The sequence below is a fragment of the Saccoglossus kowalevskii genome, chromosome 9, assembly GCF_978046115.1.
Source record: "Saccoglossus kowalevskii chromosome 9, keSacKowa6.1, whole genome shotgun sequence".
NCBI lineage: Eukaryota > Metazoa > Hemichordata > Enteropneusta > Harrimaniidae > Saccoglossus > Saccoglossus kowalevskii.
The window spans coordinates 21707937-21734951 of NC_140649.1; the positions used below are offsets into that span (position 1 = coordinate 21707937).

At 37.8% G+C, this 27015-nt stretch overlaps 3 protein-coding genes across 3 annotated transcripts; 2 read left to right on the forward strand and 1 right to left on the reverse strand.

Annotated features, from left to right (window-relative positions):
• Window positions 1–2756: 2756 nt before the first annotated feature.
• On the reverse strand, window positions 2757–8107 carry LOC144360063 (uncharacterized). The gene is made up of 4 exons (XM_085503780.1): window positions 7995–8107; window positions 4930–5078; window positions 4622–4666; window positions 2757–3150 (listed from the first exon to the last, which is right to left on the reverse strand). The coding sequence occupies exons 1-4, from the start codon at window positions 8011–8013 to the stop codon at window positions 3019–3021; spliced, it is 345 nt and encodes a 114-aa protein (XP_085359906.1). The 5' UTR covers window positions 8014–8107; the 3' UTR covers window positions 2757–3018.
• Window positions 8108–14570: 6463 nt separating this feature from the next.
• LOC100372952 (arylacetamide deacetylase-like) lies at window positions 14571–20101 on the forward strand. The gene is made up of 4 exons (XM_002730518.4): window positions 14571–14769; window positions 16514–16736; window positions 17993–18056; window positions 18978–20101. The coding sequence occupies exons 1-4, from the start codon at window positions 14629–14631 to the stop codon at window positions 19795–19797; spliced, it is 1248 nt and encodes a 415-aa protein (XP_002730564.2). The 5' UTR covers window positions 14571–14628; the 3' UTR covers window positions 19798–20101.
• Window positions 20102–21240: 1139 nt separating this feature from the next.
• LOC100372800 (neutral cholesterol ester hydrolase 1-like) lies at window positions 21241–24551 on the forward strand. The gene is made up of 4 exons (XM_002730517.3): window positions 21241–21423; window positions 22335–22554; window positions 22936–22999; window positions 23747–24551. Exons 1-4 carry the CDS (start codon window positions 21286–21288, stop codon window positions 24549–24551), a joined length of 1227 nt encoding a protein of 408 aa, XP_002730563.2. The 5' UTR covers window positions 21241–21285.
• Window positions 24552–27015: the final 2464 nt, after the last annotated feature.

Below are 27015 nucleotides of genomic sequence, written 5' to 3' on the forward strand. Positions count from 1 at the left end.
GGATTTGTTGCCGATGTCCACTGATGATTTGTTATTAATGTCCCCGCGAGTAAACTATAGGATGTGTTGTTATTATCAAAGCACTAGCTGAGTGACTTTCACTGTATTAATATTCCGAATGCTTAAATACTAGTGTAGTATTCATAAGTTCGCATGATTCACAGGGTAATGAACTTGCTGCATACGAGCATATCTTTGTCTTATCAGATTATTTGCATCGTGAAACATTCTGACTGTATATTAAAGTAGTAACCATGGAACAGACATCGTGTCTGCTAATTTGCTGAATCAATCAATCATGTGAAAAACATTTTCTGGACATGCTAGGAAGTGTTCTTCTCAAGTATAAAAAAAAAAAAATAGGTAAAACATGTTAAATATGATTAGTAGCAGCTACGACACAATAAACTTTGAAACTGTAAATTGTAATTTTCTGTGATAATTTCTGGGTATTGTTTATATCTTGTCGACTATTCCTGTTTCTTCGACTTCTTTTGAAATAAAACTGCGCCACCGAACGTAATATTAAAAGAGGAAGCCGTGACAGTGCCATGCACTGAATAACGTAAAAGCTCGTAGTAGTTGATCAATTCTTTTTACTAGTTTGTGAATTACTAGTCATAGGACTGTGGCTCAAATCGGAGTTTAACGTCTCATAGTGGTTATATAAAACATAATTTTTGAAAACTGAAAGTAAGTATAGTGAGAAGCTCTTGTAAGGGTACAAGGTTTAACGTGTAAGAAGTTCGGACAGAATTAAAAAAAATTACATGTCATTTTCTTTATACTATGAGGTTATTACGAGGATACCTCAAAGTGTGCACGAAGACAGTACAGCGGTAGTATCGACCGCCGCAAAGCAGAGGTCGATGCGATGGCGTACTGTCTGAGTGAATATTTTGCAGTATCCTCGTAATAACTTTATTATTATGTCGAAAATACAAAAAGTTTAGAACAGAATCAGCGAACCTTTGTTTAGAGTCCGGTCAAACCCTTGTGGCAGCCATGTTTGTTTTTATTATTAAAGGTCGCTTAAGTTCGTAATCATTCCATATTTGGAATTCGAATTTCCTAATATGGCACGCTGTAACTTGCGGTTACGGTGACAGATAATCATTATTACCGTTCCTAATATTGGGGTACAGAACATTGGTTGTCACCAAAAAAAGAAAATCCTGCAAATCTCCCGTAAGAGTACAGAATATATGCGACAATTGTTGCTTAAAAAACATCTAACAGTCACTAAATGAGCAATAACTTTGGAGTTTATAAACATGAACCAGGAGATGTTCGGCACCAATATTTAGCAAATTTGAACAATAGCTGTTCTGATTTTTTCGATATTTTGCCCATACAGGCTGAAATCATACAATAGGCAAATTAGCTACTTAATATGCACAAAATTTGATCAAAAATCTGCCCATAAGTTAGTAGTTTCAGAGACACACAGACGCTAATACACACATTCTATTTGTTCTTCGCACACACGGGGGCTAATGATTGCAATTTTACGGACATGAAGAAACCCAAAATGACTTGTCAATTGTTAATGTGTTTTGTAGCATGGCTTGGTAAAAACAATCGACAATTTTAACCAACCACTATACTTATTTTCTCCTATACTTTAATGAAATAGCTAATAATTAGGAAATTGATTATTAAATACATAAGATGCTTACTTTCCAGTCACTATAAGTTTTATTGTTAAAACATAAAAAAAGATCTGTGATTTGTACGGGCCTGAACAGTACAGTATCAACATGGTTGTATTTCAAGCTGAAAATAGAAGGTAGAAAATTGGTATTCACCGATAGGGACGTAACATACGCTACGTATTTTGTATTACCCAATGCTTACTCCTGGAAGTTTCTAGGTCTAATTCACGAAAAACGTCCTTTCCACATTCATTTGAATCTTTCATGTTTACTCGTTGATCAACTCGAAAGAACTTCGTTTTATTATAATTGTTGATTTCCGATACCTCTGGGTATTGTCTTTTGAGCACATATTGCTTAATAAGTTTAGATGCTTTAGTATGGAGAAATACATGATAATCATGGGAGTAATCTACAGATATACAGAAATAGCGTTACACTGACAGCAGAATGCACACATCATCTTCCCTCACACAGCCCAATAACATATATTACTAACACATACATTCTTCCATAATTCTGTTCTAAACCATTGTTTATTCTATTTTTCGTAAACTCTATCCTGTTTTTTTATTCACGAAAAATTGAAGAGAGTGTCGCATACGACTTATTTACCACTTCCGTGTCACTGAGAATGTTCTAGAACCATACTATGTCTGGGTGGAATATTCTAGATTTTTTTTAGAAACTGGTTGAATAGGTAATAGAACACTGTAGGAGGCAATAAAAGGTAACGGAACATTCTGGAAATTATGTATGCTGATGTAATGGTCTATTTATAGACAGTATGGGTGTATATAGGGGAGATGTTCAGCACTGAGTCAGATCGGAGATCTTGTTGAAATGTGTTGGAGTTTAAGTATCTAGTTATTGGAGGTTTGGAGTTTTACCGCGTTATTGTACTTGATGTTTGCAGAGTATAATAATACCAGTTCCAGTTGAAACCTCATCTGTTGGCTCCGTGTTCGTATGTTATCATCGCCGCCATGGAAGTCTTTATGTTACTGTTGCAATTTTGGTATTTGAACCATCACACCTGTACTATACCAATTACGGTAATATTACGTTGCGTGTGACAGAGAGGAAGATAATATAAAACAGTAAATCAGTAATGAGTTTATTTCTCGTAACATAATTACATTGTCATCGATATATGCTATGTGAGTATGAAATATTGAGAAAAATGGATTCCACTGGACTTCATTTATTCCACTTCTAATGCAAGTGGAAGTACAATACAATTTCCGCAGTCATTGATACCTCCTATATGTCAGCTCAAATAAAGACGCAACAAATAATAAGACTGCAAGAAATTGAAGAGTACACTTCTTTAATTACAGATCCTTATTTGTTTCCATCATCATCATTCTGTAATCACCCAAATAAATACACAGAGGATGACTACAGCAACTAGGCATATAAGCAAGCCAAAGACAATATGGAGTTTGATCATCTTCGTCGTGCTAGAATTTACACCAGTTCGTGTTATGTGTGCCTGGAACAATAACAAAATATTGTTTTAAGTTTAATTGTCTATTTAATTATTCAACTTTGAGTTACATTGCTATACCGTGAAACTATATATCCATTTTATTTGACCCTAAACTATCCAAACGCTATACATTAAAGGGCGATAGTCGTCGTGCCGCGTCCTGTTCGACATGGGACTCATAGCGACGTATACAATGCGTGTTAAACACATTGTTTATTTACATGAAATTCGACGACGACCACCGCGCTTTAAGTTAAAGTTCGGTTATGTAGTTGGATACATATAGATTAAAGGTGCAGTGTGCATGTTAATATTCTTCATTTAAGTCAATTAAGCTTAATTAAGAGATAAATTGAATGACTATAATTTAATAAAATTGAATTTGATTGTAAAGTCGCAATGTTTGTGTATGTGCGTGTTGTCCTTTCTTAAAACCAGAATGTTGAACGATATTGAACCCAAAAACATCCATGAATATGAGCTCAACTTGGTATGCAAGCAAACACAAATTTCAAATGGGGAAAATCAACAGAAGATGGCTTGTTAAAACGTAAAAATGTACAGGATTGCAAGCTAATTAATTAATGATTAACACAATAGACCGTGTGATTCCATCGCTGGTATTCAAGGTTCAAATGCGTCTTTCCATGAGTTTCATGCTCAAACTCTTTTTTGGGGCATCTCCAGTGAGCAGATCCACGTACTATAGCCAAAACCGACATTTAATGTTAAAATCTGTCTGAAGTCCAACAGCAAAGGAAACCTAGAGATAGACAGTTGCGAAGCTAGGTTTTTGGTACTTCAAATCGTGACTTCATTGACAAATTCACGTACCTAACATTCATACAGTCACTCTAGTTAGTCTAGGGATTCCAGATATTGTGAAAGCTTGTTAAAATGTAAATTTTATCAATTTTTCGGCCAGTTTATTTATGTGATATTTTACGAATGTATAAAAGCATAGTACCTAACGTTCTCTGCCTTCTTGCTGCATCGTCACAGACTTTGTTGTGGTGTATGTAGAGCAATTTATCGAAGCCGCCATGTCACGTTTAGAACTGGATTATCGCAGGGGCAAGCAATATTGCTGGAAACGAGTAACGGTAGAAAACCATACCATAGCAACCATGCCATCGTAACCACAGTACACGTGTGACGCCGTATGTGTAATATTGAAACATGTGCATTCTTGTTTCTATTTTTACAGGCAATTGTATTGGACTGATTATTATTGGGTATTTTGGTTTAATATTTGACCTGAAATGTTGCTGTGAGTTATGCAAGGAACATTTGTGCCAAATTTGTCGTCTCAATTTTTCTACTGAATTATATTTACAGTTATAGCACCGAAACACATACAGGCAATAATGATCATTGAATTGTTTCCTCTAAAAGTTACAGTTTTGTGTTGGTGACATATGAAATATTTTTGACCAGTGGAATGAAACATCCCAGTTTGATTCAGAATACTCACTTCAACACTCTGCTGTTCATTTAAAGCAGTCTGGCATGGCGTTATCTGAAAGGAGAAACATACTCAAAATTAAATTCGGAAGACAGCTTACATATCAGTTTTTGTGACCAGTGTCTTTCCGATGATATACGAGCGCACTTGATGTCAACTAGCTCGACACGATATATAATTGACATATAACAAGAAGGTTTTAAATTTAATCGTTCACCATGTTGATGTTAAACAAAAAGGACCTGTGTTTTACAAGTGTTTTCGTATAAATATTGTGGTGACTTGAAATGAAGAATTGTATTACTTGATTTGCTTACCACAACATTTGGCTGAAAAACTGGCACCGGGTTTGGCTGAGCTTTGTAAAGCTGTATCGGGTACAGCTTCTGTGTATATGATTGATTCAGCTGTTGGCTAACCAGCTCGTCATACGATGGCGGCAAATCATTTGGGAATCGATTCATATCTGAGAACAAAACAAAACGTTATCATTCTATACATTTACGAGGGATTGATGAATTGTACTTGGTAATGTCAAAGTGTACATGAAGTTCAGTATTATGTTACACTGATTATGTTGATTACTGATTACTTGTTTTCACTTCACATCGGTTTGTATTAGAATATAGTCTATGACAATTTGGAAGGTGATATGGCATAACTAAACACCATCATGGCAATTTGGGAGGTTATATGGTATAACTAAACACCACCATGGCAATTTGGAAGGTGATATGGCATAACTTAACACCATCATGGCAATTTGGGAGGTGATATGGTGTAACTAAACACCATCATGGCAACTTAGGAGGTGATATGGTGTAACTAAACACCATCATGGTAACTTAGGAGGTGATATGGCATAACTAAACACTATCATGGCAATTTGGAAGGTGATATGGCATAACTAAACACCATCATGGCAATTTGGAAGGTGATATGGCATAATTAAACACCATCATGGCAATTTGGAAGGTGATATGGCATAACTAAACGCCATCATGGCAATTTGGGAGGTGATTTAGCATAACTAAACGCCATCATGGCAATTTAGGAGGTGATTTGGCATAACTAAACGCCATCATGGCAATTTAGGAGGTGATTTGGCATAACTAAACACCATCATGGCAATTTGGAAGGTGATATGGCATAACTAAACGCCATCATGGCAATTTGGGAGGTGATTTAGCATAACTAAACGCCATCATGGCAATTTAGGAGGTGATTTGGCATAACTAAACACCATCATGGCAATTTGGGAGATGATATGGCATAACTAAACACCATCATGGCAATTTGGAAGGTGATATGACATAACTAAACACCATCATGGCAATTTGGGAGGTGATATGACATAACTAAACGCCATCATGGCAATTTGGAAGGTGATATGACTTAACTAAATACCACAATGACAATTTGAAAGGTGATATGACATAACTAAACGCCATCATGGCCATTTGGAAGGTGATATGACATAACTAAACGCCATCATGGCCATTTGGGAGGTGATATGGCATAACTAAACACCATCATGGCAATTTGGAAAGTGATATAGCATAACTAGACACCATCATGGCAATCAATTTGGGAGGTGATATGGCATAACTAAACACCATCATGGTAATTTGGGAGGTGATATGGTATAACTAAACGCCATCATGGCAATTTGGGAGGTGATATGGCATAACTAAACGCCATCATGGCAATTTAGAAAGTGATATGGCATAACTAAACACCATCATAGCAATTTGGGAGGTGATATGGCATAACTAAACACCATCATGGTAATTTGGGAGGTGATATGGTATAACTAAACGCCATCATGGCAATTTAGAAAGTGATATGGCATAACTAAATACCATCATAGCAATTTGGGAGGTGATATGGCATAACTAAACACCATCATGGCAATTTAGAAGGTGATATTGTCAAACACGCAATAGTATGATGGCAAATGATGATATTTCGTGTAAAAACAGTAAAGAGTTAGGGTTCATTATTGAACCATTTGCCGTAATGTATTGATTCAAATTTGATACCGCACTCCTTGGGTCACGCGTTGAAGCTGAGCAAAATCAGTTTCAAAATGACATTGACATTGAGAGAGAGCAGTCATTGCCAGAAACTGTGTAATTGAAAGGGAGATGATGTTTTAGATTCATATCTATATATTTGCTAGTTTGCATCATTAGTATTCAGTTTGATATATCCATACATTATCAAATTTAGCTTGATTACTTTCCTATTATTGAGCAAGTACTCCATGCAAGTCCGGAAACGATGCCTTTACAATTATCGTACAGTCAGTTGGTGTGGCGTGACGTTGATAGGTTGATACAAGTATCACGCTACTAATATGAATATGCTGAAAGTTGTATGATTCTATGTATGTTTGGTGGCAATTGTTACAAAAGTGTGACTGCCTTTTCTTTGTGACTAAAAATAAAATAAACCATGGCATAATTTTAATTTTAAAACAATGTTTCCAGACATGTATGGAGAGGACTGAAAGACTCACAAGAAGAAATAACAGGTAGGTCGGGGTAACTGGGCCAAATGGAATTATGCAATTCATGTTCGTGTGCCAAATAAATGATTGCATCTAATTGTGCAGAATCAATAAGTGACGGTGTTTACAAATACAATGCGGTGGACAAAGACTATGAACGTTGTTTTTTTACGTGCCTCAAATGACGTATGATTGACCCCATGTATTGTTCATTTTCTTTTTCAAATAAACATTTTATTCACAATTGATCGATAAATTTACCCTGCTGTGAGGTTGTCGTTCATTTAGAATGGTTGTATCATATCACTTGATGTAAGTCATCACAACATAGCATGTTACTGTGGCCTAAAGTAACAAGTTGGAATGAACTAGATTATTTTTTTTACAATTATAAGTACTTTATCAAGTTTTAATCAAATATGTATTTAAATTTACAAATGGAAACTTCCTCACGACAAATTTGAACTGCAAAACATTGTTTGCTGTTCTCGATGTGTGTACATTGCTTTATCTCTGCATTTTGCTTTTCTGAGTAAAACTCGTACTTAATCACTATTGGATGTCCGAAGGCATTTGGGAGCGTATGTACATTTTATCTTACTAATACTAGGAATTAACCATGTTACCGTCTCAGAATTGCGCATATTATTGATTTCGGTGGGATATTGTTTCATTACTCAAGGGCAAGCACTAGTTGTTTGTATTGTTACATATTGAACACAATTACGCAGTAGTTTAGACGTCAAGAGGATTGGATAATGGCAGCAAAGTTAGTTCCGGTTAAGGAAGTTCTTAATCTGCATCAATGCAGTAATATTATGGTGGTGTCAACTAAATGTATAAGGTTTTATGACCAAAGTGTATACTTACCGATTTTTTGTTGTTTCATTGCGATCCAAACTGAGACAATTTGCAATATACGTGTGTTTACTGAGTCTGACAGGGTGAATAATGTCACTTACGCCTCGTAGTGTTATCCATCTTTACACTGACGTCATCTTGCTCGTGTGTGGAACAGTAAATGGCGCTGTGCCAATAGAATTTCCCTTTGTCAAGACGTACTTTGCGTTAAAGTACCAACCGTTTAAATTTCAATGCACGTATTGTTAATAACAATATGCTTGAAATAAGATCATTTTTGGCGGTTGTTCATGTATCAGGTTTTGTTTTATGTTTCATGGCTTTGCTGACCTCCCAAATTGCCTTGATGGTGTTTAGTTATACCATATCTCCTTTTAAATTGCCATGATGGTGTTTAGTTATGCCATATCACCTCCCAAAGTGCCATGATGGTGTTTAGTTATGCAATATCACCTCCCAAATTGCTATGATGGTGTTTAGTTATGTCATATCACCTCCCAAATTGCCATGATGGTGTTTAGTTATGCCATATCACCTTCCAAATTTCCATGATGGCATTCAGTTATGCCATATCACCTTCCAAATTTCCAAGATTGTGTTTAGTTATGCCATATCGATTTTTTCCTGAATTGTTAGTTTTATTTTTCATTTCTTCAGAATGTATTAGTTTATTATACTTTTCCTCAAAACCTCAATTATATTATACCAGTGTATCACTGTCATCAATGCATCATTGTTTAATTTATGCAAGCCATGTTTAAATAGAGCGTAATGCACAGTTATGGTGTTCCAAATAAAGCCCCAGAATATGAATACAAGTTCAATTCGTAAATAAATAAAGGGAAGGGCATTTAAATTTTAGGGAAATTTTGGTGTAATATTGATAGCATGAAGATATTATATACATATTTTATTTTGGCAGTGGTTAAATAAAAAAAAATGTACAACCTACAATTTGTGCATGCTATTCTTTGCGACATATTTTTGTTGTCTGCAACAGACATGGCCGAGTATCGTGTTCGGGAGCTGTCAGAGCAAGATTTTCTTGCAGAAACCGAAGAATTCGTGCAGACGGAGAGAGAGAAACGCTTTGCTAATTTTAATGAAATTGACCTTGACGATTTCGAAACACAGGCTAAAATGTATGCTACCGGCGGCGAAAATTGTCACGTTGCAACATTTCAAAATGTTTTTGTCCAAATTGCAAAATGCGTTGTTTCAGAGGCCCCGTGTAAATGTAACACCAACTGACACAGTCTGGTATTCGTCCAAATAAATTGGGATCTATGATGAAAGAGATTTTGATAGCAGCAAATTTTTTGACAATTCATACAAATCATTATGTTAGGGCAAATGCTAGACTGGCGCAGTCGGGGCGATTAATTTGTTTTTGTAGTTTATATACAATAAAAAAAATCGCGAAATGGTGTTAGCGTGAAATCACCTGTAACTGCGAAATCACCCCGACTGGTTTATTCTGCATGGCCCTCTATCGACACTGCAGGAACCCGTCGATTTTTCAACGGGTAATTATGATAATGAGTGTTTTAATTGACAATCATCTAGGCCAATCACAGCGTCTCTTCAACTGACCTCTGACCGAAATACGTCGGCTGATTGTAGCAGCCGATTTTTTTTATTCTACAACTAGTACGAATTATTTTTTTACACATTTTGATGAATCAAAAACTACGACTACGAAAAACTCGAATTTCAACGTGCCGCCATGTTGGGTCTGCAGTGTGACATTTACCATGTTGACCTCATTATGCACTTATTTCCGCGTCCACCTCATTATAATACGTGCAATTCATGAAAATTTAATAGCAATGAATTTCCTGCAGAATAAACCAGTCGGGGTGATTTCGCGCTAACACCTCCATTTCGCGAATTTTTTAATTTTATTTAAACTACAAAAAACAAATTAATCGCATCGACTGCGCCAGTCTAGGCAAATGCGTGCGGTGTGTTAGATTCGGCAGGAGTTGAACCCAGACACATTATGTATTTCACGGCACATAAAAACGACGCTAGTGTTCGGTCGTACACCAACAAACTCACAATTAATCAGAGTCAAGGAATGTCCAGTCTCGCAGTTGTGGGTATAGACACAAATCATCTGATAGAAAAGTGACCGTAGCGATCGAAGCGGGTGTTTCCGACAACGTTATCCGTACCCCTTAAAACACCGGCATAGTAACGTCTGGACCAACTCCCGCAGGATCTGGCACCGCTTCTATTTCTAATGCCCACAATCAAAGTACACATGCAGCATCTGCTTTGTTCCATAACTGCACCTTTAGTGGACCAATTAATGTCAGCATAACAAACACAAAATAGAAAATTCGACAACGATAATAAGTCCACAACACATGTTTTCAAAATAGGCGCACAGTGCGCGCTGCCGGTAATATTCTGCTGATGATAATTTATTCACAACTATTCATATGTAAAATAAGCTTTGAGTTTGTTCAGTTTATTTATTTGCTAGTTTATTGCGTCGTAGAAATAAACTTCCTTTGATTGTGATGATATCTAAACTTGATGTTCTGTGCGTTTCTGTGTACTGAGCGCGAGTGTATGATAAAAGATTAAATACTGGTTCCAGGGCTCATTTCATCTGATCACCGTGTCGACCAGCCGATGCTCATTACACGTCGTTCGAAAATGACTCTTTCTTATTTTGTAAAAAGGCCGAGAATGTCGAAAATGCTACAGAAATGAAGTTGGTATAATATAATAGCAATAAACCACCACCGGAGGCGGGTATACCACGAGATATATCTAGTTATTGCTTAGATGTGGGATATGATAGCAATATAAAGATACTACATTGTTAATTTTGAGTATATTAGTAATGTAGCAATTACTTTCTCCTCTGTGATTAGCCTCATTGTCTTGAGTGAGTAAAAAAGAGTTCCAATCATCGGAAAATAGTTTGAAATTAAAGAATGGCGAAGAAGAGGGAACGTTAATTAAGATATATATCAGGAAAAGAAACTGTCCCAATACAGATCCATAGGGTACATCATTGGTGAATGGATGTGTGTCAGAACTATATCCATCAGCTTGAACAAGTTAAATACGGTTTGATAGGTTACTTTTAAATCAGTGCAGAAGAGTACCGCAAACACAATATAATTGCAATTTTGTAAAAAAAATATGATGGTATCAAAGGCTTTGATACGACGATCAAGAAAAATGTTAAGCATGAAATATTCCTGAAATATTTGATTTTTCAAGAAACTATAGAAATTGTCGAGAGGCGTTGTTTTCAGATTGGATTGCAGCTTTCGTTTCTTCTGGAAAATCTCCACTAACAAGAGAAAGGTTGATAACATGGAACAATGGACCTTTAATGTAACAGGTGGCACCTGTATAAGAAGAGGGGCATGTAAAGACCAATAAAAATGTATAAGAACAAATGCGTTCACAGTTCTAGAATAAATTATGAGAACAAAGAAGTATAAAGTTCCAGAACAATTTATTGAAACAAAGGCATATAAAGTTGGGGAACAATTTATGAGAACAAAGACATATATAGTCCAGGACCGAATCATTAAAACAAAGACATATAAAGTTCGGGAACAATTTATGAAAACAAAGACATATAAAGTTAGGGAACAATTTATGAAAACAAAGACATATAAAGTTAGGGAACAATTTATGAAAACAAAGACATAAAGTTAGGGAAGAATTTATGAAAACAAAGACATATAAAGTTAGGGAAGAATTTATGAAAACAAAGACATATAAAGTTAGGGAACAATTTATGAAAACAAAGACATATAAAGTTAGGGAACAATTTATGAAAACAAAGGCATATAAAGTTAGGGAACAATTTATGAAAACAAAGACATATAAAGTTAGGGAACAATTTATGAAAACAAAGACATATAAAGTTAGGGAACAATTTATGAAAACAAAGACATATAAAGTTAGGGAACAATTTATGAAAACAACGACATATAAAGTTAGGGAACAATTTATGAAAACAAAGGCATATAAAGTTAGGGAACAATTTATGAAAACAAAGGCATATAAAGTTAGGGAACAATTTATGAAAACAAAGACATATAAAGTTAGGGAACAATTTATGAATACAAAGACATATACCGTAGTATGGTCATCAAATAATAATAATAATAATATGTTTAATCCTTATTACAAATTTGCTCGATATTACTAATATGATTGAGCGTTAATACAAATAGAGAGTATACAGTCGCGAGACAGGTTAGGTTTATCCTAAAGATGAGATGTGTTGTATTGTAGTTCAACACATTATAATTTAACACAAGGATAATATTTCTTGTAAAGTGAATCAAAGACTGATGCTAAATGTTTGAAGTGACCAATTCGTTTCGAACCTGACATTGGCATGCTACATAACAATATTCAATTATGTGACAGGCCAGTACCACATATCTCGCGGATCGCTGAATCATAACACGCAATTTCAGTAACCCGAGGTCGTAACGTGACCAAATCTTGTTTGAGAGGTAGCAATAGTTGATGTGTTTAGTGTTTGGAATGCAACATTATTTATCTATGAGGAGAACCTTAGCTACTCGCTTTTGAGTGTGTAATACTATTTGAAGTTGGAAGCTTGAGCTTGAATATATATTTACAGTGAGTCATTCTTCCTATCTCATCCAAAGTCCTTAGATCCAAAGGCAAAGTGTATAGCGCACACTCAAAGTTATCAGCAATGGACTCATCAAGTTCAAGTCCTTAGATCCACTCAAAGTTATCAGCAATGTACTCATCAAGTTCAAGTCCTTAGATCCACTCAAAGTTATCAGCAATGTACTCATCAAGTTCAAGTTCTTAGATCCACTCAAAGTTATCAGCAATGTACTCATCAAGTTCAAGTTCTTAGATCCACTCAAAGTTATCAGCAATCTGTCAAGAACCCGACCAGTCATGTTAGATATCAGAGAGCAGGGGCACGGTTTCAACATAAATAAAAATAAAATAATTTGAATCAGTCACGTGGTTTGGACGCCATTTTGGATGCACGACAAAATGGTCAAAATTTAGAGCTACCATGTGAGGCCACAGCTTCTTACGAGAACAAGGATAAAAATGTGTTGGAAATTGGCAGTTATTCTAATTTCATGTAAGTGTACTGTAAATTTGGTTGTTGGGTGTACCCTGGAAACGCTATCGTTTTATTTTTTTTAGCGAAAGCAAACATGAGAAAAACAAGTTTTATTTTACTTGAATTGTACTATCGTCACAACAAACCCATTCCCTTCATTTTTATGAATTTCACAATTCAAACAGAAGCATGATGTTGGTCGATGGTTTATCATTGGAACGTTTTCAAATGACGTCATTACGCACTGCACTCGTTGGTTAGCAGGTTGGATTTAACTACCATTAAAAGTGATGGGTTTGTTGTGTCGACAGAATGATCGTATCGTGTGTGGGTCACTATAATGGTCGGCCTTGGTTATGCGGGCACTGCTTCTTCCCCGTCATTCATACTCAAGAGCAGGCCTACTTTTTGTGTTTGCAACATTCTGTAGCTATTTTTCACATTTGCTGATTTTTTTACTTACAACACTCTGAATACAGTAAAAGGTACAAAGCTAAGGAGTCAGACGTATTTTAATCGCATTTTACTTGACCGCGATGTTTAAAGAATTTACAGTATACTCTATTGCCTCTATATTTAAATTTACGATTGAATGGACGCCTGTGGCCCCGTTATAATACAATATATACCACTTTTAACACATGCTTGTGACATTTCGATTTCCATGCTGTTGTATTTTTTTAAGATGAATACTAGTGCGCCATCATACGATTTCGTCTCAGTTTGACTGTGAGGGCGCACGCATTACAACACGTTAGTCACAATATGGAAGTCAATGTGAAGCTGCTTCCAGGTTGCGCCAATCAGACCAATCAAAACGCAACTTGTGTAATTTGCTGACAGTTGTTTTCCAACGTATCAACACTTCGACTCAATTAGAATAATGACATCTACGGTATGCTCCGCTATGTCGGGAGGGTCTGGAATCAAAGGGAACGGGAAATGTGGGAAATTCAGTTACTATATTAATGGTGTATTCAATGTGATTTTTCTTTAAATACAACACATATTGTTATATGATGTCATTCAACGTACAATCCGTCCTTGAATCATTTCTAGTTTTACTGTAGTGTCTCTCGGCAAGACAAGCTTATACATTTTATGGAAGCTTAACGGGTGGTATTCGTCGAGCTATGTCGCGTTTTATATGGGACTCATAGCGACGTATACAACGCATGTAAATATATTGTTTGTTTCATTGTTCGCTGCACGACGATCGCCGCCCCATAACAACTTAAGACGCGCACTCTACGGGCGAGTTGAAAGTATTTATTTAGTTCACAAAGTAATGATCAATTAACAACAGTTTGTTCCCGTTATACGTCTTTTCACTTTATAATTAGTGTGAAAACGTTACGTTTGACCAGTCACGTGTTGAACCACCTGATGCATATCAGAAGGTGCAAAGGCGTTGTGTCGTCACAGGAAGCGCTGTCCCAGTGTTGAAAGAACGCCGACCTGCAGCGTCAATGGGTACAAAGGTAGAGAGGTGTGACACCGTGTAGATCCGTTACTGCTATTTCTAAGTTTATTCAAATAATGGGATATATTATTAACGTGAGTTGGAAAGTTGCTTTGGTATGGATATGTGTGTATACGTATATTCCGATGCCGCCGGGAATATCGAATCCATACCGATTAACGTTGCTAGTCGCTTCGTCTAGAGTTGGAAGACACGTGGTGAGTACTAGTATATGGTCAGCGCGAATCGTCAGGCAACTAGTGATTGCCTCTTTTAGATTTTGATCATGAATTGAATCTCCAATTTCCATACATTTCCGGGTACTGGTTATCATACTGTCGGCTCTGAGAAGAGAAAAGACCCAGTCATAAGAAATGAATATTATTATATACAAAAAACAACAACAACAACAACAATCAATATAATGATCTATCCTTGAGTGTTATTTGATGTCAATCATTTACCCATTCTCTAGGCCTCGACTGATTACTGTAGTTAATGGCGTTCCGTCGATGTTTGGAAAAGGTCATTCACCGACGCAAATCCCAAATACTAGTTACATGCAGTTCAAAGGTGCAATTCTTTGCTCGTCGTGTCATGTATTCATGCTGAACCGTTGTAACAGGGGATGCGGGTATTAGTTTGGAATAGGCCGTCCAATTCGGCCTGGTACCCATGCTGAACCGTTGTAACAGGGGATGCAGGTATTAGTTTGGAATAGGCCGTCCAAGTCGGCCTGGTACCGATGCTGAACCGTTGTAACAGGGGGTGCGGGTATTAGTTTGGAATAGGCCGTCCAAGTCGGCCTGGCACCCATGCTGAACCGTTGTAACAGGGGATGCGGGTATTAGTTTTGAATAGGCCGTCCAAGTTAGCCTGGTACCCATGCTGAACCGTTGTAACAGGGGGTGCGGGTATTAGTTTGGAATAGGCCGTCCAAGTCGGCCTGGTACCCATTCTGAAGTATAGCTTTTCAAAAAAGCCTCTGAACACATACTTATTTTTGTAAAAATTATACTCCTTTTCAAGTGCAGATACCCTACTTACATACTAAAATTATATTGTTACCAAGTTGAGGTAACATGAATTCATGAGATTCTTTTTTTCACACATTATTACTACATCCGGTACACGCATATACGCGTCAAATAACTTAATAACACCTTCAGCTTGCGTACCATATTTTATTTGAAGACCCCCCCCCCCCGGGCGTCACACTGTGACATCATTTGTTTACATTTTTACAAACCAGCAATAGAATGTCAGAAAACAAATGTCGCTCACTGATCAACATAGGATCGCGATCTGCAGTAACAACATTGCCCATAAGTTGTTTTATTGAAGGGTGTGATCCTCGCACTGAGCATGTGCGACATTTGTGTTGATAAACATAGATTTCTCACAATCCAATACGTTCTTCCAATAGAAATCACAAGTATGAGGATTGACTTGGGGACTTGCACTAATTACCGCCGCTGACTCCAAGTTCGATATACTCTAATCACCTAAAAAATTACCTAATTAAAGCTCGGTAACGTCTCAGTTATTACTCGTTGGTCTGCGCAATAGTCAAAGCCGCCATCTTTGTCTATATGAGACCCATATCCCGCGCATGCGTAGCGCGCCGACCATTGCCCTATAACAGGGGCATGTACATGAATATTTGATTACATTATCACCGAACAACGACATTTTGGGGTACAAATAACCGGTTCTTGCCAAACAGTCACAGCGCCACGCGTGCACGCTCGCAAAACTAACACAGGGTGGACTATAGGATAACACTAGTTGAGATGTTTGTAAAAAAGTGTGTAAGCCACAACCGCTTTAAAAAAAAATCTGTGTCCATTGAGAAGAATGAACGGATACGAAGGAGTATAATTGTATAATATTTGTTATACAAATACGACCAGGCATGCAATCACGTAAAATTGATCTATTTAAAAAAAAACTTCATTACAGGCATCACTGGCATCGTACCTTGGGATCAGAGAGGAACATGAAGTACTTCGCGCCTTGGTTGACTTTGCATCCTCCAGAAAAAATGACAATGATGGGATTGTGTCACGTGATACTGAAATCAGTGAAGTACCAATTCGTGTGTATCAACCGATTGCAAGAGTCGGGGACACTTTGCCGACGATTATTTACTTCCACGGCGGAGGTTTCATGTTAGGGGGTTTAGGTAAGGAATGTTCTTCTCTTTTCAAATAAACTACACGGCAAATAAATGCGCGTGATATTTGTCCGATTACGTCGGCAATTTGTAGCCTCGTTCGAAGTTGTGTAATTATTAGGTAGATGATATATGGAGGATTTACTAAATCTCAGTTATTCACGCGTGGATTTAGGGAGAGGCGCCCCCTTCAACCCGCCAAAAATTGACAATCAATTGACAAGTCCAGCCCTTTGGCCACGTCAATAGGAGCGCGCGCCCCCTTACTGAATTTATGGATCCGAGAGTGTTATTATAATACGATTAGCTACGTACGAGGCTGAAAACGGAGCTTTTCATGAAGTAGTTGAACAAAGGTAATATGTTACACTGACACCGCTAATAGTCAATATTATTAATTATATCACTGGCGCCAAAAGTATGCAAGAAAAACAATGATTTCTTGGCACATTAAACAATTCTCGTCACTATAGGCCGTCGCACTGTAACGTCTTTTGTTAACATGCTTAGAGGCAATGCAAAGCTACTTGCAAGAATTTGCCTGATTGGCTACCCAACCCTAACAGTCTAGCCAATTAGAGAGCAGCTTTTTTGTTAACAGCCTGGGACTTAAAATACCTCGACAATTTATCTCGGGCAGGGCTTTATATTTCGATGAGTCCTCGTAGTCAGGCTTTATCTTATACCTGGTTACGTATCCTGTGCATCTTAAGGCTTTTTTTGGTACTGGTGCCAGGCACTCCAAAACAAATCACAAATCACTGATACAGCCTAACTATGCTTGGTGCGATTCTTTCCGGGTTCTACCCTACAGCGACTGCTCAAAATCTAAAAGAAATAGCGGATTTAAAAATCCAGTTTTAGCATGATTCGTGGAACAAGCTCCTGGATAGGAATGTCTACTTACTGTAAAAGAGTGACATTGTCAATTATGTAAAAATTCACACAATTTTCATATTTGGCACAAATATCAGATTTAACATCCGCCATTTCCTCGGTTATATAACTACGAGCACGCAGCCATTATGTGCGATAACCGCCACTTGATCATGGGTTAAAATTACTTAAGACAACAGCACTGAGCGAGCACATCCAATATTTTACGTTTTGGTGCGAACAACCGGTTCTTGTCAGACACTGTGCACCCGTCTAAAACATAAACTAGTGCGGCTTATCGAATAGTCGATTTGGGTGTTGACTGTTTTTCTGATAGTTTTATACAAGTTTATTAATTATGTTCATGATCATTTTTTTTCCTTTCTAAGATTCTTATGACGAGACAGTACGAAGCATTATGACATCATTTGACATCAAGATTATCTCTGTTGGGTAAGAAAAGTCGTCAGTATTTCATTATATCATGATTGTATTACTTTGAATAATATTAATAACAGAAAATGTTTGGCTATAGCGTCCTCTATCATGTGTGTGGAATGCTCTGATTGGATGGAAGTTTGAGCCTAGCAAGGTGTGATAGAATTGGCCTGTTCAGATTCAAATAAGCATGAACCACTAATTTGACAGGGAAGTGATACGTATAATGCAGCAAGCTGTTTTAATTGTTGTGGTTTTTTATAGCACCCTGTCAAATGCATTTGGTATTTTTAAAATTATTGGTGTTAACTTACTTCATGTTATGAACTGTGGCCCCTATAAGATAATGGTTACATTATATAAATATTGAAATAATAATAAAATAATATTAAAATAAAGATGGCGTTGATTCATCTCGTTCTACTGTGGATTACCCGGAGCAAATAAAGATCCTACTAGAAAGTTAGTAATTATATGCCTGTTGGTTTAACCATCCAAATCAGCACAGGGAGTGAGGCAATTGTCGCATTTTGTGCTCCAAGAACATGTTTTCTGTCCGTGTGTATTTATATACGTAGATGCAGATTCTTTTGCTTTAATCAAATTCGAACGGGTGGTCAAATCTGACATTGGCTGCAGCTTTTGTTTATATGGAATGCTGAACGGCAATGTGGGTGATCACACTTGTCAACATTATTAAAAACAAACACACTCCCCTACTCCGCTCACTCCACTATGAATTAAATGGTTGTTTATAAGACCACGTTTGATGGTTTCGATGGATAACAATTTTAATTTTAAACTTCTATACCCATGGGGAGTCCATCATACTCAACAACAGGCGTCAATCTTACTAAGAAAAATGTACTTCATTTCCATTAAAATTACTGATATATATATTTTTCAATTGCTTTCGTTTGTTTGTTTGTTTCTTAGATATCGTTTAGCTCCCGAGTATACGTACCCAGCCGCATACCGCGACTGTTTGGCCGTTACTAAACGCGTGTTACAGAATGCAGACGATTACTACGTTGATATCGATAATGTGGCGGTGATGGGCGACAGTGCTGGAGGGAACTTAGCTGCTGCCGTTGCGCAAAAGTTACACTTGGCAAGCGTAAACGGAGAGGAAGAAATCCCTGCGCTAAAATTCCAAGCATTAATTTACCCTGCGTTACAATCGTTGACGTTCGACTTGCCATCGCATCTACAAAACGATCGTATTCTCCCGACATTTAATGATCGAAACACAACTATCAATTTTCGCCTCACCTACGCTTTCGGGGTGATCGACCCTGAGATACACGATGCCATACTAAGGGGTCAGTTGCTGGAGAAAGTTAAACAATCAGACAAGGCATTCTTGGCGAATTTTGTTGACGATTCCAACGTACCCGATAAATACAAGCAACGGGAGAACAGGGTCAACGCATCGGTTAGCGAGAAAATAACAATCCCACAGAAAGTTTTCCGAGTTTTCACCAACCCATCTTTCTCGCCCCTCATGCGTAAAGATTTACGTGGACTCAGCGACACCTATATGGTCACTGCAGAGTTCGATGTACTCAGAGACGAAGGAATCCTGTATGCGAAGAGACTTGAAAATGCAGGTGTTGACGTCACTCTGGACCACATTGAGTCCGGCTTCCACGGAATGATTAATTTTGGACACTACGATGCGGGGAAAGAGTGTCGCGAGAAAGTGCGAGAATACATTCAAAAGAAGTTTAATTTAATAACTGTGCCAGTATTGTGAAGTAAGACACAGTCGAGGACCTAGCCCTGCAATCGCTCTCAGATTCCGACAGCATCAACTTAACTAATGCCAAAGTTTATGAATGTAGAGTGTTTCTCATTCGCCAATATTCAAAAGTTGGCAATAGGCTTATTGAAATGCCCATGACATATAAAATAATTGAAATTAAATCCACTGTATTTTACAAAAAATGTAATAAGAACACTTATCGTGAGCGAGTGGTCACGTGATTTTTCTGGTAAAATTTAAGACTTCGTTTTCATAATATTCAACATGAATTTAAAGAGTAGTTTTATATAAATAACGATCGTTGATGCTTGTTTTTTGTCAAGAGTTACTTATATTGTGAAGTTCTATGATTATATATCTGTAGCCCTATTGATGATGTGTCGCAAGATATGTTTTAATGCACAATTGATGGACAAGTTTCGGGTTCCGTCGTTACCATAGAAACTTGCGCACTCTGGTGTAAAAACATTACAATTCTGTCTGTTCGATAGCTCATAAGAACGCCGGGAACCAGGGAAACCAGTGAATACATTGCACGAGCAAGAAAACACCCCTATACCCGTAGCCAGGATTTTGCTTGGTGGGGGGGGGGGGGTCGTTATATTCTTCGAGGGACCAACGAGCGCCTGGATTTTGCCTGGGGTTCTGTGTACTCTCTGAGGGATCAACGAGCGCCAAGGGCGTGAGTTTTTTTTGGGGGGGTCTACGGGCATGAAAACAGACCTTCGAGCGCGCATGCCCCCATTGTCACACATATCCGACTGGTTGCGCTATGTACTTGAAACTCGTCTACTGAACAAACACGAGCAGAAGATAAATTTCAAAGGTCGTTGCGCCACAAAAGATGTGGGTCTAATATTAACAAAAGATGGCAACTTTCATTTTTGGCTCTATCAACGCGTACCAAAAAAAAAGAGAGTAACTACCAAAATTTAACTTAGTAGTTCCTGGGTTAATTGAAATCCACCTAAGGTATCTAAGCTATGGAGTCTAGTCGGTAATTAGTACACATCGCCATCAGACCAAAACTCGCACTCCAGCTTACCACTGGGAAAGCGCATGCGCGACAACAATCTCCTTTCAACCCACAATTCAACACAATATATGGAGAATTGTGTTGCTGTTATCGATCCGTTTGTCTTGGGCAATTCGAAGCGGTATATTGTTCTAGGGTATTGCCCCACTTGTTCGTTGAAAGAGGAATGAACGGACACGCGTTGTATGCCGCCCTTTAAAGTTCATGTTTAATAATTCCACTAAATTTCCCAATCGTATCGGACACGGAATTATGGGATGGGATGTTATAGACTGGGTTATAGCATTATTGTTGACGATTTGCAGTTACGACTCAACTTGTCCGGCGCCGCACCCATTTCTCAAAACAAAACTAGAGGGCGCAATCATAACTGGACTTTGAACTCGCTCTGATGCCCCATTACTACCTGACACATGTTACAATATAGTTGAATTAGAATCAAGATGATCCGTGGCGTGGTGTTTCTCAGTGCCTTCATTCTACTCTTTTCATACTATGTATATTCCCCAATGCCGTATGGGATAGCAGAGCCCACAAAATTGATGTTTGTTGACGCCGCATTTCGAACAGTGCGACATTTGGTAAGGATGACGTTTATTATTAAGGATTTGAGCTGCGCTTATGTTTTATCGACAATGACCATTCATCTCTATGTCGCATGTAATATGTTTGACATCCAATGGACAATTGCTTGGGTGTTTTACACGATTACCACATCGTATTCATCACGACTGTGCAACGACCCAGCACATTACGCACATGTGTGTCATAATCAACTGTAGTTAGTGGTTTGTTGCAACTGACGCCTTTACTTATCAGATACCTTTTATATTTCCTGTAAACTTGATTTTTTTTGCAACCTTGTAGTGTTGTTGACAAAATATTCAAACATCGGAAAGTTGAAAGACATTTCATCAAACCACATTCATCGAACGAATACGGCAATTTAGCAGTATAATATAATACTATCATCTTGTTTGCGATTCAAATGTAGCCGTAATCGTCATAGGATTTGTTTGAGAACTTTCAATTATTTTCAGAAAAGCGTGGGATCTCTGTTCGTCCAATGATGAAGCTCCACGCCATGTATGCATTACAAATCGTAGTAGATCATTTACAAGTTAAACATTAACTACAAAACAATGTAGGCATGCCATTCGTTCAAACATCTTTCAAATTATACATAATGACGTCATTTCCTCTGTGGCACGTGGGCAACGGTCATTATGAATAAATAAAAATTTAATTGTCCATAACAATTCTGAAGCTTGTTTACAAGTTAGTGTTTAAAGCTCATCATAGTCAAAAATAAATTTATGACATTTCTGTCAATAATGACCTTAGTATAAAACACATATACAATTCGCATTTTGCTTCTATGGATTAAATTATGATTATTCTTGCATAATTATACTTTAATAAGTAACGATATTTTTTTCTTTAGTTATATTATTTGTGTTTTTATAATATTTGTGTTTTTTAAAAAACGCAGGCCAAAGCAGGGGACGCGCTCGGAATCCAGTCAGAATCAGACACACTTCGTATGTTAGATACCGCGTTGTACCTCCAAGATGTGCCGAAAAACATGCGAGCTTACTACCATAACTTCGACAGTGTTCGGGTACGGGTATATGAACCAGCTAAAAGAAAGGAAGAGTACATTCCAGCACTTGTTTACTTCCATGGCGGTGGATTTATCGCCAATTCCATTGGTATGTATTGTGTGTGCGTAGCAATATATATGTGTTACGGTTTTCCGACCATGAACTTTGTAGGTTAAATATTGATCACTGTTAATATGTGATGCATTGTTGACACTATTATTGCTGTTTTTAGGGTTCAACGCCTTGAGTCTGGACACCTACAGTTAAACTTGTAGTGTAGACTTGTTCACCATGTATAATTGAACATTTTAGATATGATGAATAGGAACCGAAAAGTAGTCCCGCTGTAGTATATTTTGTTGCAGTACTTTGTAAGCAACAGTACACAATAAAACCATTTTTTAACAATTAAACAATTCTGATCATCTGTGTTAGTCAATCATTGTTTTTCTTGACGTTTCTCCACTTGTTTTGCTATTTGTTCTACAGAAATGTATGACGAGGCGATGCTAAACATCGCACGGAAACTGAAGATGGTTGTCGTGTCGGTGGAGTAAGTAACTAAAAAATAAATTCCATTTTTTGGACATTTTGAAACGGATTTGTTAAAGTTATTAAAATCAACTCGAGTTCCTATTTAAGGAAGGACTTGGCTGACCATATATTTCTGTATTTTGTATACTTTTATTTCATTTTATGTTTTTGATGTAATCGGACCATAATTGTTGACGTTTGGTCATATTAGTCACATTAAAGGGCGGTGGTCGTCGCGCCACGCATGCGCGAAATATATGGGGTCTCATATAAACAAAGATGGCGAGTACTAACTAAGACGTTATCAATTTTTAACTAAGTAATTTCTTTGGTGATTTGACGGTGTCGAGGGAGTCACCGGTGGTAATTATTCGCGCTCAGGTCAAAAATCGTACACGTGATTTTTAAGTTAAAATACCGCATCGGATTGTGGGAAAATCCATGTTTATCAACACGTAATGGCGCACATGTGAGGCGCGACGACCGCCGCCATTTAATACAACCGCTCAAGTCCAATGTTTACATGTTATCACGGTTGTAATATATTACAGGAAAACTGCGCATTGTGAGCAATTAATTTTGAAATGAAGGTAAACTAGTTAATCTAGTTGACATTGTCACTGTAATTACAAATTATTAGCGTCTCGTCGCCGAATAATAGAGTTTTATCCCCGTTTTCTGTTTACTCGTCTATTTTAATTAACCCATACGTCGGCGTAGCGCGTTCGCATGATCTAATGGTATTCAATTTTGGTTTTGTTCGTAGCTACCGACAATCTCCACAGTATAAGTTCCCCATCCCGTTTAAAGACTGTTGCCGAGCAACTAGATACATGATGAGAAACGCTGAACTATTTCACGTAAATCCATTGAAGATAGCGGTTGCTGGAGATAGCACCGGTGGTAACCTTGCTGCTGCCGTCGCAATGAAGTTATCACAGGACATGAGTTTACAATCGCTAGCATTCCAAGCTATGCTAAATCCCACCTTACAGGCCATTGATTTCACACTGCCTTCGTACATTCAACATGAGAACGTGGCGACTGGGTTCGTCAACGGCAGGGACAATGTAGCCCTATTTTATTCGATGTACGCTCTCGGGAACGATTCGGCGACCGAGTCATTGCTCGATGGCCGCGCATACAACAAAATACGGCGGTCTGAGAAAGTACATATGTTGGATCATATCAACCACAGCGAAGTGCCGACGTTATTTACAAAGGATTGGCACGAGTCTTCAGAGATGAGGAACGATGGCGACATTTCTGATAAACTTTATAAGCTTGTCACCAACCCGTTCTTTGCGCCGTTGATGGCGGAGGACCACCAGCTACTGAATGCTGTGCCACCGGCGTTTATCCTCACCGCGGGGTTCGATATGCTCCGGGATGACGGGATACTGTTCGTTAAACGATTGGAAGAAAATAACATTACCGTTAAGTGGGAGCACGTTCATGATGGGTTCCATGGCATGTTTCCTTTAGGCGGAGGACCAATATCATTCGAAGCTGGCAGACACGCTAGAAAGTGTTTTGTTGAATACGCCAGACATATGTTTAAATATGTTTAATAGATTTCCTCCGATTTATGTTTATGAATGTAGGGCCTCACTCAATTAGAAAGAAATCGTGATGGCGAAGAAATGAATTCACAGACTATGGGGGAAACTGTGCCATAACTGAGAACTGTGTTGAATGGTTATTTCAATTAATATATTTTCAAAAGCATTTCAGGTGGTTCGATTTACAATGAGCGCCCTCTACCAACAAAACAAGTTGACTTCGTTTTTTCTTGTCAATTGTTATATAAGGATGTAGCAGAGGTTTACAAGGAGTGGCATTCACACTAATTAAGAATTGTTTTAAACTAAATATTTTATTAAACTCCATAAATCACACTAATTATTTTTAGATGTTACCTTGGATACGTGACTGCCAAATATTCAAGAGTGAAATGAGGCTGTGGAGAAATTAAAATACAATTTCCTTTCTTGATACCGGGGAATGTAGAATAAAACTGTTATGTGTAAAACCCACAAAGATGCCAGAATTGATGTAATAAATGCGTGGCTTCGTATTTCGTAGATTAGTAGAACTGTGTAGCAGTTATAATAAACCCTTTATTGTGTAACCGGGACATCAAATTCTTAGCCTGGTTGTCTTCGTCTGAGCCCTCTCCACAATAGAAAGATGGGATAATACGAATTCTGACATTCGTCTTTTGGTTAAGTATACCACAGTCAACATAACTATTATATAATTAGTTATATCAATTTAAAAACACTTGCTTTTATTTTTTGTACTGCAGTTGTTTATCGAAATAAACAAACAAACAAACAAACAAGTAAATTGTATGTCATCTGCACTGTAAATGTTAAAGGTGGTAGTCGTGTTCGATGTGAGATTAATAGTGACCAATACAACGTAAGTAACAAATATTCGAACACGTACTGCGCGACGACCACCGCCCTGTCTTGATTCTAAAAGCAAAGGATTATGGGTAAAGTGTGACATCACTTCCACTGTTGTGAGAAATTGAGAAAAAGATTTCATCTATAACTTCAAAAGTTGAACTTCAAATTAGCTAGAAATTGTATGCTAGCATACAATGTACCAGTGTCGAAAATGCATATAAAATAGTTGTCATGGCAACACAACTGAAAATATTCATTTTTGTGTTTTTCTACCAGATGCTCAATTTTTTTTGTATATTGTATACAATTTATCGATGCAAGTAGGTTGTACAGGTGATACATAAGCTGTTGACCACAAAGAGGATGAAAAAAAGTGTCATTCTATTTTTAACAACCAAAATAATGTTTATTTATTTTACGTTTTTGGCAATATCATTACTTTTTGTGTATTTGTAACATTCTAATTTCAAATGAGTTATATGCACACCGAAAATTTGAACCAATTTGCATCAGTATTTCTCACGTTATAGATGAAAGCATTTTCTCAATATTTCACAACAGTAGATATGATGTCACACTGTACCCACAATCCTTTGTTGGAGAAACAAGATGGCGGACTACATAATTCTGATTAAAAGTTAAATATCTAGAGAATGAAAAGTGATATAAAAACGTGTTGATTGCATTCCCTTACATTTGTAGAGCTCTTACATTATGTTGTTTGCCTCGCCACCGTGGTACTTGCAGAAGCCATACAGGTCACACATCCTGGTACTAGCAGAAGCCATACAGGTCACACATCCTGGTACTAGCAGAAGCCATATAGGTCACACATCCTGGTACTAGCAGAAGACATACAGGTCACACATCCTGGTACTAGCAGACGACATACAAGTCACACATCCTGGTACTAGCAGAAGACATACAGGTCACACATCCTGGTACTAGCAGAAGACATACAGGTCACACATCCTGGTACTAGCAGAAGCCATACAGGTCACACATCCTGGTACTAGCAGAAGACATACAGGTCACACATCCTGGTACGAGCAGAAGCCATACAGGTCACACATCCTGGTACTAGCAGAAGACATACATGTCACACATCCTGGTACGAGCAGAAGACATACAGGTCACACATCCTGGTACAAGCAGAAGACATACAGGTCACACATCCTGGTACTAGCAGAAGACATACAGGTCACACATCCTGGTACGAGCAGAAGACATACAGGTCACACATCCTGGTACAAGCAGAAGACATACAGGTCACACATCCTGGTACTAGCAGAAGACATACAGGTCACACATCCTGGTACTAGCAGAAGACATACAGGTCACACATCCTGGTACTAGCAGAAGCCATACAGGACACACATCCTGGTACTAGCAGAAGACATACAGGTCACACATCCTGGTATGAGCAGAAGCCATACAGGTCACACATCCTGGTACTAGCAGAAGACATACAGGTCACACATCCTGGTACTAGCAGAAGACATACAGGTCACAAATCCTGGTACTAGCAGAAGACATACAGGTCACAAATCCTGGTGATAGCAAGAAATATTAAGCTAACACACACATGCACCTATGCTGAGTATTAAACAACCACAAGAAA

Bases quoted from the DNA above. Each gene is read 5' to 3' on its own strand.
- LOC144360063 (XM_085503780.1), bottom strand. The intron at 4,667-4,929 runs GTAAGCAAATCA...TTCTCCTTTCAG, and splicing joins TTTTTCAGCCAAATGTTGTG to ATAACGCCATGCCAGACTGC. The intron at 3,151-4,621 runs GTGAGTATTCTG...TTATTGTTCCAG, and splicing joins ATGAACAGCAGAGTGTTGAA to GCACACATAACACGAACTGG.
- LOC100372952 (XM_002730518.4), top strand. From the start codon at position 14,629: ATGGGATATATTATTAACGTGAGTTGGAAAGTTGCTTTGGTATGGATA. The intron at 16,737-17,992 runs GTAAGGAATGTT...TTCCTTTCTAAG, and splicing joins TTTCATGTTAGGGGGTTTAG to ATTCTTATGACGAGACAGTA. The intron at 18,057-18,977 runs GTAAGAAAAGTC...TTTGTTTCTTAG, and splicing joins ATCAAGATTATCTCTGTTGG to ATATCGTTTAGCTCCCGAGT.
- LOC100372800 (XM_002730517.3), top strand. From the start codon at position 21,286: ATGATCCGTGGCGTGGTGTTTCTCAGTGCCTTCATTCTACTCTTTTCA. The intron at 21,424-22,334 runs GTAAGGATGACG...TAAAAAACGCAG, and splicing joins TTCGAACAGTGCGACATTTG to GCCAAAGCAGGGGACGCGCT. The intron at 22,555-22,935 runs GTATGTATTGTG...TTTGTTCTACAG, and splicing joins ATTTATCGCCAATTCCATTG to AAATGTATGACGAGGCGATG.